The sequence below is a fragment of the Callorhinus ursinus genome, unplaced genomic scaffold, assembly GCF_003265705.2.
Source record: "Callorhinus ursinus isolate GAN/ISIS: 27379988/994484 unplaced genomic scaffold, GSC_fseal_2.0 scaffold14, whole genome shotgun sequence".
Taxonomy (NCBI): Eukaryota; Metazoa; Chordata; class Mammalia; order Carnivora; family Otariidae; genus Callorhinus; species Callorhinus ursinus.
Window position 1 is genome coordinate 9,473,947 of NW_027397076.1, and position 16,904 is coordinate 9,490,850.

At 40.3% G+C, this 16,904-nt stretch overlaps 1 protein-coding gene across 4 annotated transcripts in view; it reads right to left on the reverse strand.

The window, feature by feature from the left end:
* Positions 1–879: 879 nt before the first annotated feature.
* The window catches only part of SLC17A8 (solute carrier family 17 member 8), a 46,667-nt gene continuing 30,642 nt past the window's right edge, over positions 880–16,904 (reverse strand). For 3 of the 4 annotated variants that reach the window (XM_073900433.1, XM_073900432.1, XM_025882462.2), the window contains 3 exons: positions 10,602–10,712; positions 5,953–6,080; positions 881–4,010 (listed from right to left, as the gene is read on the reverse strand). In XM_073900433.1, coding sequence (XP_073756534.1) covers positions 3,666–4,010; positions 5,953–6,080; positions 10,602–10,712 — 584 coding nt within the window. In that variant the 3' untranslated portion in view covers positions 881–3,665. Of the gene's footprint in view, positions 4,011–5,952; positions 6,081–10,601; positions 10,713–16,904 lie in introns of all 4 variants that reach the window. The other variant, XM_073900434.1, reaches the window with a different exon arrangement.

A 16,904-nucleotide genomic window follows, 5' to 3' on the forward strand; every position in this document is an offset into this window, starting at 1 on the left:
GCCAAAACCAAGAGTCAGATGCTTAAACACACTCACACTGAGCCACCCAGGTGCCCCTCTACAAACAATTTTTCAAATACAATTTTGGATACAGAGAAAACCAAGTATAGACAGAGACAAGATAATGTGAACAAGAGTCAGCAAAACCCACAGAAAATAGAAACAAAATTACATGGTCTCCAGATATTGGCACTGATCAGACGTTAAAATAATTAGCTTACTGTGTTCCAGGAAATAAAATACAGGATTGAAAATGTCAGTAGAGAACTAGAAATATTTTTTAAAAGACATAGCAGATTTTTAAAAGAATCAATAAAAGTTCTCAAACTGAAAATACAATAACTGAAATTAACAACACAATGGATGGATTTTTTTTTCACCAGATTAGACTTTGCTGAAGAGAGAAGTAAAGAACTTTAAAAAAATCAGAAATAAAGAACTTTAAAAAAATCAGATATCCAGAATGACACAGAAAGAGGAAAAAGGCTAGAAAATATAGAGAATGTAGAAGAGATATGGAAGAGACTGTCCCACACCCTGTCCAGCGTTCATTTAACTGGACTCTTAGAAATTGCTCAGAAGTAAAAAGGAAAAGAAGAAGATAACAGGAGAGGAAGAAAAGGGGAGTATGTCAGAGGGGGAGACGAACCATGAGAGATGATGGACTCTGAAAAACAAACTGAGGGTTCTAGAGGGTAGGGGGGTGGGGGGATGGGTTAGCCTGGTGATGGGTATTGAGGAGGGCACGTTTTGCATGGTGCACTGGGTGTTATGAACAAACAATGAATCATGGAACACTGCATCAAAAACTAATGATGTAATATATGGTGATTAACATAACAATAAAAAAAAGAAATTGCTCAGAAGTAAAGCAAAAGCAGTATCAGAAGAGGTAATAGCTGAAATTTTTCCAAAACCAATGTAAGACATTGATCCACAGACTGAAAATAAAATTAAATAGATTTGGCAGGGAAGAGAGAGAGAAAGGATTATGTTTTTAAAAAAGTTAAAGACGACTCCAAGATTTCTGGCTCCAGCAATAGAGGGATGTGATTCGCTTAGATAAGAAACAGAGAAGGAAGAACAAGTGTGTTGGGGTCAGAAGGAGGCAGTGTGAAAGAGAAACAGTATGTTCCAGTTTTTACCTGTTGAACTTAACATCCACACAGGGATAACAAATGTGCCATGATTTCTTGAATAATTTTTTTTTTTTGGTCAAATTTAGGAGTCTCCAATACTTGCATTCTTTAAAAAGAGACAGTCAAACATTTCTTGTCTCAAGAATACAACACGCTCAGGCTTTCCATTCCCTTCTGCTGAATCTATGGTTTGCCTCCAAGGGTTGACCTCCAAATGGATATTTGCAGCAAAATAGACATGGACTTGAAAACTGCATCTGCCTGGTGTTCAAATGTAATTATCTGTGCAATGCAACCTTTGCAAAACCCATCACAACAAAATAATGTGTTTTCATTTTCAACACCACGACCCAGGGCTCCATTCTTTTTTCTTTCTTTAATATTAGAAGGGAAAGTTATACAGGCACCTTAAATGCTTTGATTTCTCAAAATGTGGTATTTCTGCATATGACATTGACTTTAAATGATGGAAAAAATACAACTTTGTATTGCAGTCTACGATATTACCTTAAGGATTATCAGGAGTTTTTAAAATGGTTATTTGACTTTATTAACAGAGGAAAAAAATAAAACAATGGCTACCATAAATTTCTCTCTTTTTCTTTCTTTTTTACTTAGAAAACAGCACAACCTTCACAATAAATTCTATGGCTAATGGATGAAAAGTATATAAGCATGCTTTCTTTTCAACTGAAAAGTTCCCAGAAAGGTTGCAAGATGATCATGATGATGATAGCTAATGTTTATTGAGCACTTTCTACATGCCAGGAACTGTTTTACGGGACTTACATGCATTCACTCATTGAAGAGATTTAGAGATACAGGATAACATAAATTATATACCAATGACATATAGGATATTCTTTACTAGAGAGTCAGGCAATTTTTTTTTCTCTCAAAATTATTCTTTTTTAAAAATACACTGCAACTCTACTGGTACAGTTACGGACAATAAATGTATATGGGAGAACTTACAAAAAACACTTTATAATAAGCTATACAAGTAAATCTATAATTTTTCCTTGACATTATATTTTTCTTCTGAAAGTAGAAATAAAATTTTCAAAACCAATGAACAGGAAAGTAATTTTATTTTCAAACAATCCTTTACATGCCAACTTTAAATTTTAAAATATCATTAGATTTTAAATTATATCCAGAGAGTATCCATGTTATTGCCTTATGCAATCAAAGATGAATTTTTCAACATTAGCTATGGGTCTAGTTGTCACAGGTGCTTTCATTCATGCTTTCATTTCATTTCCCATTTCATTTCAATTACTACTATATTATTGTGATTTTCCCCAATAACATTCCAAATACAGTCATTAGGAATACTTCAACCATAGTTGCGCATAGTTTGATCAAACTTCCAAATATCACTAGGAGAAATGGCTAAAGACATATATTTTTTTAAAACAGGAGACTCTTCTAAGAGAATTTTACCCAATAAAACGCATGAAACAACTTCTTAAATTACTAAATGTCTTAAAGATGTATAAGTAATTTGGGGCATTATTTATTTAACTACATTCTTGATACCATGAAGGGTCAAAATTTAGCCAAGCGCTTGTTTACTTCTCAGCCATTCTGGACATCAGATTCCTGAAGATTTAGCTATCTTACCTAGCTTATTTTCCTTTTCTTTTTTTCTTCCTTTCTTTCTTTCTTTGTTATGTTTTAACCTCTCTCCGAACCCAGGATCTTTGAATCCAGCCCCTCATAAATACCAATGTTTTCACACCAACCCAGATGTTTCCCATCCCCCATGCCTGCCAAAATCAGGAATTATCCCCAAGACAACCCTCTCCAGTTTCAGTTTTCATTATTTAAAAAAAAAAAAAGTCTTCTCTACTTTGAGGTGTAAACTTCTTTCCCAAAACTGCCACCTATTTTGGACCCCACCAGTCTCAGCCCTGGCCCTTCGGCAAATCAATATGTTGTTGCTCTAGTGTCCTTAGCTGTAAATTAAGACAAGAAAGGTATGTCATAGTGGTGTGGAAATTAAATGAGAATGTTTACAAAGCACCTGGCACAATGCAGGGCCTCCATGAGCAGTAGGCTTCATTGGGAATAGGAAACCCTCTTCTGCATGGCTGCCCTCGGAAATGAGATGACAGGTACTGTTTTCTCTGCTCCAGGCCAAATATGCTCAATTCCTTCAATTTTTCTTTGAACAGCATGGTACTGTCTCCCTTATTCTTCTAGTCATTCCTTTCTGAGTAAGTTCAGTTCTTTGAGAAACTTTGAGAACACTTCTTTGAGAAGAGTCAACTGCCAATCCAAAAAAAATTATATATTTATCCCCATTTTGTCAACTGGGAGCAAGCTCCATACCCTAACATGTCATTGCAAGATAATATTTTTCCTTTCTTTCTCTATTGCTGATTAGCTTTCCTCTCCTCCCCTCTCCTACCTCCAATGTTGCCATATTTGACCCTCTGGCAAGCTGGGCTATGGGAAAGGCAATAGGTATGGATACTTTCTGGCTCTAGGTTAAGAGAACACGGAAGTGCCCCTCAGACATTAGGCTGTATCTGAGAAGTTTCCCTCTTCATTCTGGTAGGATGTCAGCTCTTCCTCATCGAGGGTCACTCTCCTCTGTCCTCTCCATTTCTTCTTCTGGACTACACAATTTTGGGTGGTGGTACCATAAGACATCTTCTTTTGGGGACTTGCAAAACTCTCGTGGTTGAGTTCTGTCTCCTCGGCTAATTCATCTTGGTCAATGATTCCACACTTTTCCTCAGAGAGATTCTCAGGGTCAGCCCACACCTGCTTCTCCCCCGAAGCAAAGACTCCATAGAAGATCACACCACTGTAGTGCACCAGGGCAGCTATAAGGAACACATTCTGCCATTCCTCACGGGTCTAGACAAGGAAATACAGTACCAATTAGTGTTTTAACCAAAAATAGAGATTAGCAGTTTGTTCTAGAGGCTTCCAATGGGACAAAAATCTGCCCACACCCAATGGCAGTGCTGTGCTTCTAGGGAAGGCATGTTTCAGATGCATGCCCAGGAGCCAAACAGAATTTGAGTGTTTAAAAAATGAAAGTTAATACTACAGTGAATATAAAAACACTAATGAACGTGCATTTTTATAATTTAGAAAACTATTTTTAAAATAAGCAATATGTAAAAATACATGCACAAGCATTTCACGGGTCTTTTAAATATACAAATGGGGTTTCCATTCATATGATAGGTTACATTAAACTTGCTTTAAGAACCCACCATTTTAAATATCAGAGGTCTCCTTTTTTTTTATTATGTTATGTTAATCACCATACATTACATCATTAGTTTTTGATGTAGTGTTCCATGATTCATTGTTTGCATATAACACCCAGTGCTCCATGCAGAACGTGCCCTCTTTAATACCCATCACCAGGCTAACCCATCCTCCCACCCCCTCCCCTCTAGAACCCTCAGTTTGTTTTTCAGAGTCTATCGTCTCTCATGGTTCATCTCCCCCTCCGATTCCCCCCCCTTCATTATTCCCCTCCTGCTCTCTTCTTCTTCTTCTTTTTTTAACATATAATGTATTATTTGTTTCAGAGGTACAGATCTGTGATTCAACAGTCTTGCACAATTCACAGCGCTCACCATAGCACATACCCTCCCCAATGTCTATCACCCAGCCACCCCATCCCTCCTACCCCCCACCACTCCAGCAACCCTCAGTTTGTTTCCTGAGATTAAGAATTCCTCATATCAGTGAGGTCATATGATACATGTCTTTCCCTGATTGACTTATTTCGCTCAGCATAACACCAGAGGTCTCCTTCTTGCTTGCTGTTGGATACATAATAATATTTGAACTATGAAAATGCTCACTCTTGACTGTCAATAGCTTATTTATAATCATATTATCTGTGAAAAATACAGTAAATCAAAAAATAATGGGAATTTGTGTTTAAAGTTAGGTGAAGTCAATATCTGAGATTTAGTGGTCATGTTACCCATCCCATCATCTCATGAACAGAGAGGGAAAACAGATCCTCTGCCTATAGAATCCACAAAGCCCACCTTCCTTTCCTATTAAAAAAAAAAAAGAAGAAGAAAAGTTAACCTACACTTTTTTCTCCAAGAAGCTGGAAGACTTTCTGAAATCATATTAGTAATAGGCAATCCAACTAAGAAAATAGTCGGGTAGAAACTCCATAGAATCAAAAAATTCTTGTTTGTGGGAAGCAGCATCCTAAAACCTTTTCAACGACAGAGATTAAGAAAAACCATGTGGCCGGTGGTTGAACTCTGGGTAGATCTGGGATCCTCCTCTACTACCCACCCTCGTCTAAATACACAAAGGCTCAGAAATGACTGAGTGCCCCACCCTTGTAGGATCTTAGGTTAGGCCATTAATGTATTGTTCATTTTCTTCATAATAAGGAAGTATAACAGCACTAATATCTTTACTCTGGAACATGCTAAGTAATAGATAGAAATGGGCTATAAAGTTTAATTATAAAACAATCTTGGGTAAATTATTTATCCTGAGTTGATCACCTCAGTTTCTTCTTTGTGTCTCTAAATAGTCCCTATGGTGTTCATTTTCCTCCCCCCATCCCAACACACACCCCTTTTACTTCTCAGTTGAGGAAATGTGGAACCAAACATCAATCAGCCCTGTTACCGTCAATAAACAATTTAAGAAAAAAAGAAGAAGAAGGAAGAAGAAAGTTCAAACAACACAGCCAAGGTCGAAGACATACACATTCACAGGCTGGGGCAGGGCCTTGAGATCTCAAGTTTACACAGTAGTTCAGTCTTCTGATACTGCAACCCAAAGCCCCAAAGGTGACCATTACCTTGTGCTTGGTCATTGCACCGACAATGAGGGGACAGACCATTCCAGAAAGGGTCCCCACTCCATTTGAGATCCCCATGAGAATGCTGGCATAGCGGGGGGCAATGTCCAGATGGTTGACGTTAAAACCTACAGTGAAGCCAAAACCTCAAAGTCAGAGTTAAGAACATTTGGGGAACTACACAGCTTATCCCAACTCTCATCAATCTATTTGGTTCCCTCTACCATATGACTAATGGACACCTCTCCTGAGATGGCTGGGTTGAGGATTGTCAGGCTGTGTCTGCACATAGCAGAAAAACGTGCTGTGATTGATCAGCAGTGGCTCCCATGGGTTCTCTGTGGGGAGAATTATGACACCTGTGCTCCTAGGTGGAACTCCAAAATAACAGTGTTTTGGGCAATACTGAAAAAATCGAAAGGATCACATTTACTCAGAGTAAACAATCATACTAATTGTTTACAGTGTGATTAGAACCAAACCTGGCTTATAATACCCTCACTCCCGAAAGGCCACCGGAGGTAAGCCCATCTTAGTGGCCACATGGCACAATGGAAAGGTCCTTTTCTGATAACAAATATTTGCACAAACATTGGCAGAGTCCTCTGTAACTTACCAAAGACTTTCACATACATACTTGATTTGGAGTCTGTAAATCTGGATTCAAATCTTATTTCCACCATTTCAGTAAGTTTTAGGCCTTTGTTTTCTCCTAATAGGGGGGTAAAATGACTACTTAACTCCTAAAGATGCTGTGAGATGAGCCTCAGGAAATACGTATGCAAGAGTCCTTGGCAAGCTGCTAAGCTCTGCTAACCAGTGCGGCTACCACCACCAGGAGACCGCCCACTGCGGCTGCTGGGCTGAGGTCTCCCTCTCTTTGAGGTCTTCCTCTCTTGGTCTTCTATCAGAAGATAATGCTGCTGGGAGTGGTAAGATAATAAATTGGCAATACCTCACTATTTATCAAGAGAGAAGAATGAATGGGTGGCTCAGTTGGTTAAGCGGTCCTTTGGCTCAGGTCGTGATCCCAGAGTCCTGGGATCGAGCCCGATTTCGGGCTCCTGCTCAGCGGGGAGACTGCTTCTCCCTCTGCCTCTGCCATTCCCCCTGCTGGTGCTCTCTCTCTCAAATAAATAAATAAAATCTTTAAAAAAAAAAAAAGAATAAAGAATGAAGGGAGAGGAGCAAAGGCAGGGGAAGGGACTAGGCTCCAAAAGAGGAGGAGACCACCGGCCCTGGGACCCAACTCTACTAGTGTTGCCCAGGGGAGCATTCTAGAGTCAGACAGACCTGTCTCTGGCAGCTTTTTTTTTTTTTTTTTAAGATTTTATTTCTTTATTTGACAGAGAGAGACACAGCAAGAGAAGGAACATAAGCAGGGGGAGTGGGAGAGGGAGAAGTAGGCTTCCCACAGAGCAGGGAGCCCGATGCGGGGCTCGATCCTGGACCCTGGGACCATGACGTGAGCTGAAGGTAGATGCCCAACAACTGAGGCCCCCAGGCGCCACCAATTGAGATGCAAACATCGACAAAGGATTTAAACCTTCTGAACCTCTCTGCTTCTTCTTCTTCATCTATAAGCTGGCATAATCATTCTTATAAAATTATTTTGAGAATTAAGTTAAATAATGTATGTTAAGGACATGGTACATAGAAGTGAAAACCAACATGAATGTACTTTATGGCTGGTAATCCATCTGTCTTGTTTACCACTATCTTCCCTGAACTGGCAATGTGTCTGGTACATAGTACGCACTTGAAAAATAATTGTTTAATTACGCATTTGAGCCATTGAAATTACAGCAGGGGATTGTAGGTTTTGTTTATTCATGTTTTTGTTTTCCTTTGCCTTGCTTTTAATTCTCTATTTTGTGCAAAGAACCTGAAAATAGGATTTAAAAAAAAATCTTTTTTTTCCTAATCTGGCTCATTGGTTGTTTTTCCCTACCTCCGATTCAGGGAGAATTTTGAGAAAATCTTTTTTGTAATAAATATACCTTCTCTTTCAGATCAAAGTGGCAGACAATCAGAATACAAAACAGCTGCAAGATTAATTAATCTTACTGTTGATGAAAGCGATAAACACTTTATTAGAAAAGAACCCAGAGATAAGAAGCAATTAGTATGATCGTTGAGTATTATATTCTGATACAAAGCCTAGGCATCTGCGTTCAGCTAATGTGAGAAAAGCCATTTAGATTTCTAGCTGCACAATCCTGGTGTTTAGGAGAAAAAAATCATTGAGAAACTGAGATACTCATAGCTTTTTTTGTAGTGGATACAAAAAAAAATGCACATGAGCTAGGAGAGTCTGTCTTCTCTACATAGGACATTTCTCAAAGTAAGCATCACGCATCCCTAAATCTTCCTAATCTCACCTGTCTTGGCTCTCTTATTGCTAATCAGTTCCTAAATGGTACCAGTCTTCCCTGGCATCCCTATGAACTCCTTATAAAGTGGGTAGATAGCAGATCCTGAGCAATCCTTGCCCCCAGGGCCCTTGTCCCTCCCACAGTGTCTCTGTTAGGTCATATAAACCTTTTTTCCAATCCCAGGAAATTTACATGGGCAAGTCACCTCACTAAGCCCTAGTGTCCTCACTGGTAAAATGGATGTAGCAATATCCTTCTCACTGGGTTGTCAGGAGGATTAAATGAGATCATGTCCAAAAGTCACTAGCATTGAGTAAGTGCTAAAAAAAAAAAAAAAAAAAAGGCAGGTGCTGTGTTTTAGTATAGTGGGTTTCTCTCCTTCTGATCATGGTATAATTGGCAATCCAGGAACAATGTGAGCCTAAATATTTCATTATCTCTGGAGACAGGATATGAATCCTTTTTGCCTCATGGAGCTATCAGAGGAAGGTGCTTCACATCTGGTGGAAACAAGTCATGATTGCTTTTTCTTTGCTACTCAAAGTATAGAACATAGATCAGCAGCATCAGCAGCACTGGGGAGCTTGTTGGAAATGTGGAATCTTGGGCTGAATCAGAATCTGCATTTGGCAAGATCCTGGGGTGATTTGTACATGCATCAAAGTTTGAGAAGTCCTAGGCTAAAAGTGAATAATAAGTGAACAACACAATTCACAATTGTGAATACTTACTAATTTTGTTGTGCATCTGGCTCTGGGCTAAGGGTTTCAAATGCTTTATTTCTACTAGAATGTAACCTTTATGAGGACACCATCTGATTACTTTTTTCTGCTGTAACATCCCTCCTGCTGCAAACAGCACCTGGCTCATAGGAAATGTGAGTGAATGCATGATTTATCTCAAGTGCATGGCCATCTCCCAACAACCCTGTGAGGCTGCCATTATACCTCTCCAATTGCTAGGTGAGGAAACCAGGGCTTGAGAATTTAAATAGCTTAGCATTTTTATTTTATAAATAGCAAATAGTAAACAGAGGCCTCGAAATCAGGTCTATGCACCTCCAAACCCAGGTTCTTAGCTGCATGCTACTTTTAAAATAGACTTTCCCCCTGCCCCAATTTCATTGTCCAACAGCTCTATTTATTTGGAAAGATCAAGGCTTTATTTTAGGGTGGTTGAAAAAACTATCAGAGGCTCCATATTTTTCTGTTCCGGGATATTCTTACTCTGATCTTTCAGGCAGCCTAGAACAGTAGAAAGAGCACAGGCTTGGAGCCAGCCAGAACTGCACTTTACTTCTTCCTTTGCCACCAACTGTAGGACAGTAGAAAAATATCTGATAGTTCTGAGTTTTAGGTACCTCGTCCGTGAACTAGTGATATTACCTACTTGCTTCACAGTGGTGTGACACACACAGTCCATGTAAATCTTCCAGTGGGTGATCACTGTCAGGGTGTCAGTCTGGTTTAAAGGTAGGAGAACAATGAAATTTTACTTTCTCGTCCAGTTGTTCATAGGGCGCTTCGGAAGCCCAAAAACATGATGGGACAGCGCGCTGGCCTTTCCCATGCCCTAAGGAGACTGGTCTCCGCTCCCGTGAAACAGGGAGACTGATGCCGCCTTGGGTAGTGTGAGAATTCTACAGAGGGCTTTGAACAGTCCCAGGCAGAGTCTGTGCTTGGTCAAGGTTAGCTCTCACTAGCATCATTATTATTCTTACTCCCTGCTCTCACCTGTCGGGAAAGTCACATCCCCTCTCTGGACCTGCATTTCCTTCTTGAGAAAATGAAAGCCATGGAGAAGACAAAATCTGAAGAATCTTTCCACTCTAAAAAAAAAAACTTCCGATTTTATAACATGATGTCAAATGACTACATCACCAGACTTTTGAGCTAATATTAGCCATTCTCTAGTTGGAGGTGAGGATCGAAAATGTCACAAGAGCCTCTCTGAGGTGGGATGACCTGGTCCTGCAGTATGAAAGGGCCACTTCACCAGGACACGTGCCTGTGCCTCTGCCCACGGCTCAGGGGGGTTAACTGCACTTTGTGTCTTTTTTCAAAGCAGGGAAGTAGGGACAATTCCAGCTTGACTGGGCTCCTAAGCCTAGTCCTCAAAGTCATTCCCACATGATGAAACTCTCTAGCCAGGAGCCTGTTCCTTAGGAATGGCCTGGCTACTAAAGGAAAGTGATACAATATTCCCTTTCCCTTCCTTCCTCCCAAGACTCGCTGAATCTGTAGAAAAGATTTGGAAAACCAAAGGACACCTCACCTGAAATAGCAAAGCCGCTAAATCCTACAGCAAACACCAGAAAGGAGATGGCCACCCCTTTGGTATGGGAAAAGCCAACCACCAGGAGCAAAGTTGCCTCCATGCCAAAACCTGCAAATGGAAACAGCAGGAAAAAAAATATATTGTTTTCAGGTCCGTCAGCTCAGTTCATGCATTTATCAAATAAGAATCTATTCCTATTTCCACAGACCTAAGTTTTTAGTATCTACATTCTGGCCCATTGCTTACAATATTACCTGGGTGCTTCATGACTAATTACTATGTTAACATTACCCAGGTGTTCTGTGAGCCTTCCAATTTATACCCTGGTGCACTCTGAACACTGAATGGCTCCAGCAGGTCCCAATGATGTCCCTAGGATGGGGAATGCTTATTATCAGTTGCTTCATGGGTAGTTGCCCCTGCCATTTCTAGATGCTAAAACTCTCTTATATACTGTCAATGATCCCCCTTTGATTATATAAGTGATGGCCTCTCACAGAAAAAAAAATGACAACACTCTAATATATATTGCCAGAAATGACCAGAAAGCTATAGTGAATATCTGAAACAAAAAGCAGCACCTCACTTCTTGTAAAGCATCAGACAAAATTCTTCCCTTTCAGAAGTTCGCCAAGCTCTCAGGCCTCCTCATAAAAGCCATGAGATATTTGCACAGAAGTACAGCAGGACAAAAGTACTTTTTGTTCCTTTCATTCTGAATAAGTGAATCCAGTACAATAAAAAAGGATGAGGAAATTATGAAGATGTTCCTTCTCACAAAACACACACACATACACACACACGAGTTCAGTCAACAGTAGACAGAAAGATGATAATAAGTGCCATTTCCAGGTATATGAAGTGCCCTGGGAGATGAAAGACATTGATGCTTCATTCTGGAGACTGCTGATTCCAGACATCACCCGACTGTTCTGTAGTTACCTCAAAAACTACATACTCAATCAAATCTCTGTTCCCCTATTTTTTACTTCTAAACAAAGAACACCACCACCATATCACCTCCATCATGCTCTCTCTTCCTCTCTAAATTAATCTGTCCACCTGTGTTTAGAACCCAGACTTTAGAGTCACAAAAGCCAGGGCTCAGATTCCACAACAAATCACGAATTATGTGACCCTGGACAAGTCACTCCCCCCCCTTAGAAGCCTCATACCCCAAAATGGGGCTAATAATACAACTTGTAGGATGCTAGAAGATTTGAAATTGAGTATATAAGGCATCAAATACAGTGCCTGTCACATGAGCACAGCCCAAAGGTCAACCAAAAGTGGGGCACCTGGCGGGCTCAGTCAGTGGAGCATGCAACTCTTGATCTTGGGGTTGTGAGTTTGAGCCCCACATTGAGTATAGAGATTACTTAAAAAAATAATAAAATCTTTTTTTAGCTGTTTTTTTCCTTTAAATTTTTTATTGTTATGTTAATCACCATACATTACATCATTAGTTTTTGCTGTAGTGTTCCATGATTCATTGTTTGTGCATACCACCCAGTGCTCCACGCAGAGTGTGCCCTCTTTAATCACAGATCTGTACCTCTGAAACAAATAATAAAATCTTAAAAAGAAAAAAGCCAACAAAAGTCAAACGTACAAATCTCAGAACCACCGTGGATAATTCTCACTCTTCCTCAGGTTTCACAGACAAATCTATGGCTATCAAATCTGACCTCTGCTTTCTCCTCTGCCACTGTGTTGTCCTGGTCCCATTACCTCTCACCTGGACAACTTCAACAGCGCCTTTGGGTCTCCCCATCTCTTCCTCCTCTGACCCATTCTCCACACCATTCTCTCTCGAAAGCACAAATCTAGTCCATTGCCCCTTTGCTTAAAACTTTCGTCAAGGGTTCCACATTATTGGTATAGCATACATAATAAGCCTTTCCTGCTGTTCCATCTGCCAGCCCTCACTTCCCTGCTCCTAGGCCATATAAAGCCCTCTGTTGTAGTCAAGCAGATCCAGGAGCCATTTCCTACTCCCAACACTTATTACATGCCCTTAATGTATTTTCACAGGCTCTTCCTTTGCTCGGGATACTCTTCTCCTGCCACTTACATCTCTTTTTTCCGGACAAACCTTACTATCCTTTGAAGTCCAATTCAAACATTGCCTCTTCTAGGAAGCGTCCCTGACAGTCCTGCCCTTCCCCTCACCCCTGAAGCTGACATCTCTTTCTTCTTCCTCGTTTTACAGAACTTTTCAACATTGCTTTGCAATTTTTCATTTGTGTTTCTCTCTCCCCCACAAAGATACTGAGTATATAGCGCAGAGCCTGGCTAGCATGCAGTGGGCATTCAATAAATAATATTTAATGAATTAATGCAAAGGAAAGAAAATGGGACTCAGAATCAGGACAGTTTGGTTGAAATACAAGCTAAAACACTTTTTGTAGACCTTGGTAAATTGCTTAACTTCTGAGCTCGTTTTCTCAAAACTCTCAAAGAAACGGGGCAAGCATCAGTAATTGTTTTAGATGTACATTAAAAGAGATGATGGGGCGCCTGGGTGGCTCAGTGAGTTAAGCTTCTGGCTCTTGATTTCAGCTCAGGTCATGATCTCAGGGTCATGAGATGGAGCCCCGCATTGGGCTCCATACTGGGCATGGAGCCTGCTTAAGATTCTCTCTCTCCCTCTGCCTCTGCTCCTCCCCCTGCTTTCACACCCTCTAAATAAATAAATAAATAAATAAATAAATAAATAAATAAATAAAATCTTTTTTTAAAAAATCTTTAAAAGAGAATCACATGAAATGGAAAAAGCGGTTTTTCTCAACTCCGGGCTTTATACCACTGCTACTTATTATCAATTTTGTTTCAACATTTTAAATTAAATATAAGGGAAAATTGCTAGTGTTTTATATACTAACTATATGTGCTTTAGAAATGCCCTGTCTTAAATAGCAAGGCATCTGGCTGTAAAACGAGAAAGAAGGAAGAGATGTCAGCTGCACTGGTGGGGGGAAGGGCAGGATTATTGGGGACACTTCCTTAACACTCTAGACAAAAGTTGTACCAAAAAATGAATTCCTCCGAGCAATCAGAATGCAGACATTTTGTGAAGAATAAAACTTATGAATGATACATTGGTTCATCTGTAAGGGAAAAAAAATGATCTTTGCCAAATAGATTTCCAAAGGGAGGAAAAAAAAAACATTTAAGAATTTAAATGGTTCCTAGTGAAAAAATGCTAGAGATAGGACTATATGTTTCAGGAGCTTGAGGATAAAACTTGAAATTCAGAAGTGATCAAGAGACCTTGCAAGTGAACCTATCAGGGCTGACAAGAGAAACAGAACTAGGGCTTAAAAGTCAGAGAAAAATGTTCATTTCATATTAGACAATCTAAAGTTCACACAGGCAACCGATTCAGCCAGACTAGAATTTTTTACTTCAGTCACGCTTTACATGTACTACAGAGGGAAGTACAAGGATTTGACATCTGTTTTTGAGGATCTTGGAAACATGCCCTGATTGAGAAAGAACTAGAATAGAGCTTCATGTCTTAGGTAATCTGTTTGCTTTAAATGATTCTAGCAGCAAACATCCCTTGCCTATGGAAAGAAAAGAAGGTGACAGACTCTAGGAAATGTGTGCTCCTTCTCAGATGAGAAATGTCTTCTATATTTCCTCTTAGAGAACATGAAACCAACTAAATTCTCTAGAAGATCATGCAAGTTCTTCATTATGTCCAAATCAATCCGGCTTCTTCAGTGATGGCACAAAACTCTCCATGTATTTATCTCTAGCATCTTTATATATAAGCAAAATAGGACAACCATTTTATAAAACATACAATGTAGAACTCACTGGTCCTGCTATTTCAACATATAAAATGACATGAAAAGACATGTGAACAGGTTTGGGTTGGTTTTTGTTGTTGCTGTTTTGTTTGTTTTTTAAAGATGGGAGAGACTAGGGAGATTCTATGTTTTCATTCTACTTTTGGAACAAAAAAAGATTTATTCTCAACAGTCACTTCGTTGTACTTTAAAATCTTTGAGAGTCCTCACCACCGCCACCCAACACCGACACTATCGATTATGGAGGAACAATGGCTGAAGTGACTGTGGCAAAATTAAACATAAACAAGACAGTCCTATACAATATGTTCAGAGTCTTCAAGGCATGTGGCTTGAGAAGCGGTTGTGCAAGTGAGGTTGAAATCCAGAATTTTCTTTCAAGTTCCAGGTTAAGAGTTTGCATATTTTTGGCCATGGGAAATACATTTGAATAGCAGATAGCTATTGAATGCCTCCTTAGAAAAACTTCTGTTTTGTCAGCATCTTAAACACAGGACAGGAAATAGGCATTAACATATATAGAGAACCTTCTATAGGTTAGACCCATGCTAGGTGCATTTGTACCTTGTTCCATTTAACATTCATAACAATCGTGGAAGTACATACCATTATTCAGATTTTAAAGAAGAAAGTTAGGCTCAGATAATTTAGAAACCCATCCCACTCCCTCTACCTCCATTGATACCACTTTAGTTCAAGACACCATCTTCTCTCAACAAAGTAACCGAAATAGCCTCCTAGCTGGTTTCCCTTCTTTTCACTCTTTTATGTTCTTTGTTCTATTCTTCAGATTTGAAAACATAAATCAAATCATGTCACTTTCTCTGTTTTAAACCCTCTATTTGCTTCCCAGGGCATCTCAGATAAAATCCAAGCTCTGTGTGTATCTACAAAGCCTCCCAAGATCTGGCCCCAGTCGAGCATTCTGGTCCCATCTCCTACTACTCTCCATCTCACTCCTTAAGCTCCAGCCATTCTGATTTTCCTTCCTTCTGCTCTCTGACATGCCACATTCATACCTGCCTCAGGGCCATTGCTCATGCTATTCCTTCTGCCTAAAACACTTTCCTGCAAAGAGCTACAATAAAGTAGTACATGATGAGTTACCACCCAAGTGTTTGCATAGGAAGGAGCAGTCACTGGAGGTTGATGCCGACTTCACAGGAGGGAAGATGAACCCATGTGAAAGGACATGTGGTGAGGACTAGGGTGAGAGGTGAAGATGCGCAGAGCTCACAGTAAAGAGCAAGGGAGTGAGCGAAGTCAGAGATGGAAAAAGATATCCAGGGCCTGGTGTAGAGGCAGCTATTCAGCTGGGGCAGAACGTGATAATCAGAGGAGAGGAATTTGGCTCCTGTATTAGTTTCTGATTGCTTCTGTAACAAATTATCACAAATTTAGTGGCTTACTATCATACAGTGCTGGAGGTCAGAAGTCCAAAATGGGTCCTAGAGAGCTAACATCAGGATGCTAGCAGAGCTGTGTTCCTTCTGGAGGCTCTCGGGAAACTCCATTCTTGCTTTTTCCAGCTCTAGAGACTGTCTGCATTCCTTGGCTTGTGGCTGTATCACTCTGATATTTGCCTCTACCATCTTATCTCCTTCTCTGACTCTGACCCTCCTGCCCCCTCTTAGAAGGAACCTTGTGATTACATTGGGTCCGCCCAGATAACCCAAGATAATCTCCCCATCCCAAGATCCTTAATTTAATCACATCTACAAAATCCCTTTTGTCATGTAGAGAAACATAAGCACACATTCTGGGCATTAGAACATGAATATTTTCAGGGGGGCATCAATCTGTCTACCTCAGCTACCATAAACCCAGTGCCCCAGAGCTTCACCTCTCACCTGCCAGAGAGCAGGTCCACACCTGCCAAAGTCCTGTAAAAAAGTTCATGTCAATTAGAGCCAAACATCTCTGCCTGGGTCCAGTAGTCAAATGGCTGGGAGACCTGATGCCAACTCCCAAACTCCCTGGTCAGACTTTATACCTGAAATACTGTGGGATCAGATCATGTCTGCTCTTGTGCAACCTCCATATAATCTTCACTTCTAAGTGGTCCTGACCCGTCTAATCTAGAGTGACAGTCCACCCCTTCCCTCCTTTCCAATGTAATATCTGTTGCAACTTTTCACCCATAGATGGCGCTGTTCTCTGCCTCCTGCCTGCCCACCCTGCCCACCGCCCCCCACCCCCCCAGTCCCCAGGAGGAGTCGCCGCAGTGACCGGGACATTGGCAATGAGCTCAGACAGACCTGGGATCTTGCACAGCATCTGCCACTTGAGCAAGTCACTTCATTTTACCCCAGTTTCCTCAGTGTAAACCACAGTGTGGTTATAAGGATTAAATAAGATAATGTGTATAAAAGATGTCGCTTAGTGTCTCACACAGAAAGCATCCAATAAATGCTAATCTAAAACACAAGAACAAAAAGGACAAGGAAGAAGTGGAAGGTTTAAAAAAGGTGAGCAGTCATAA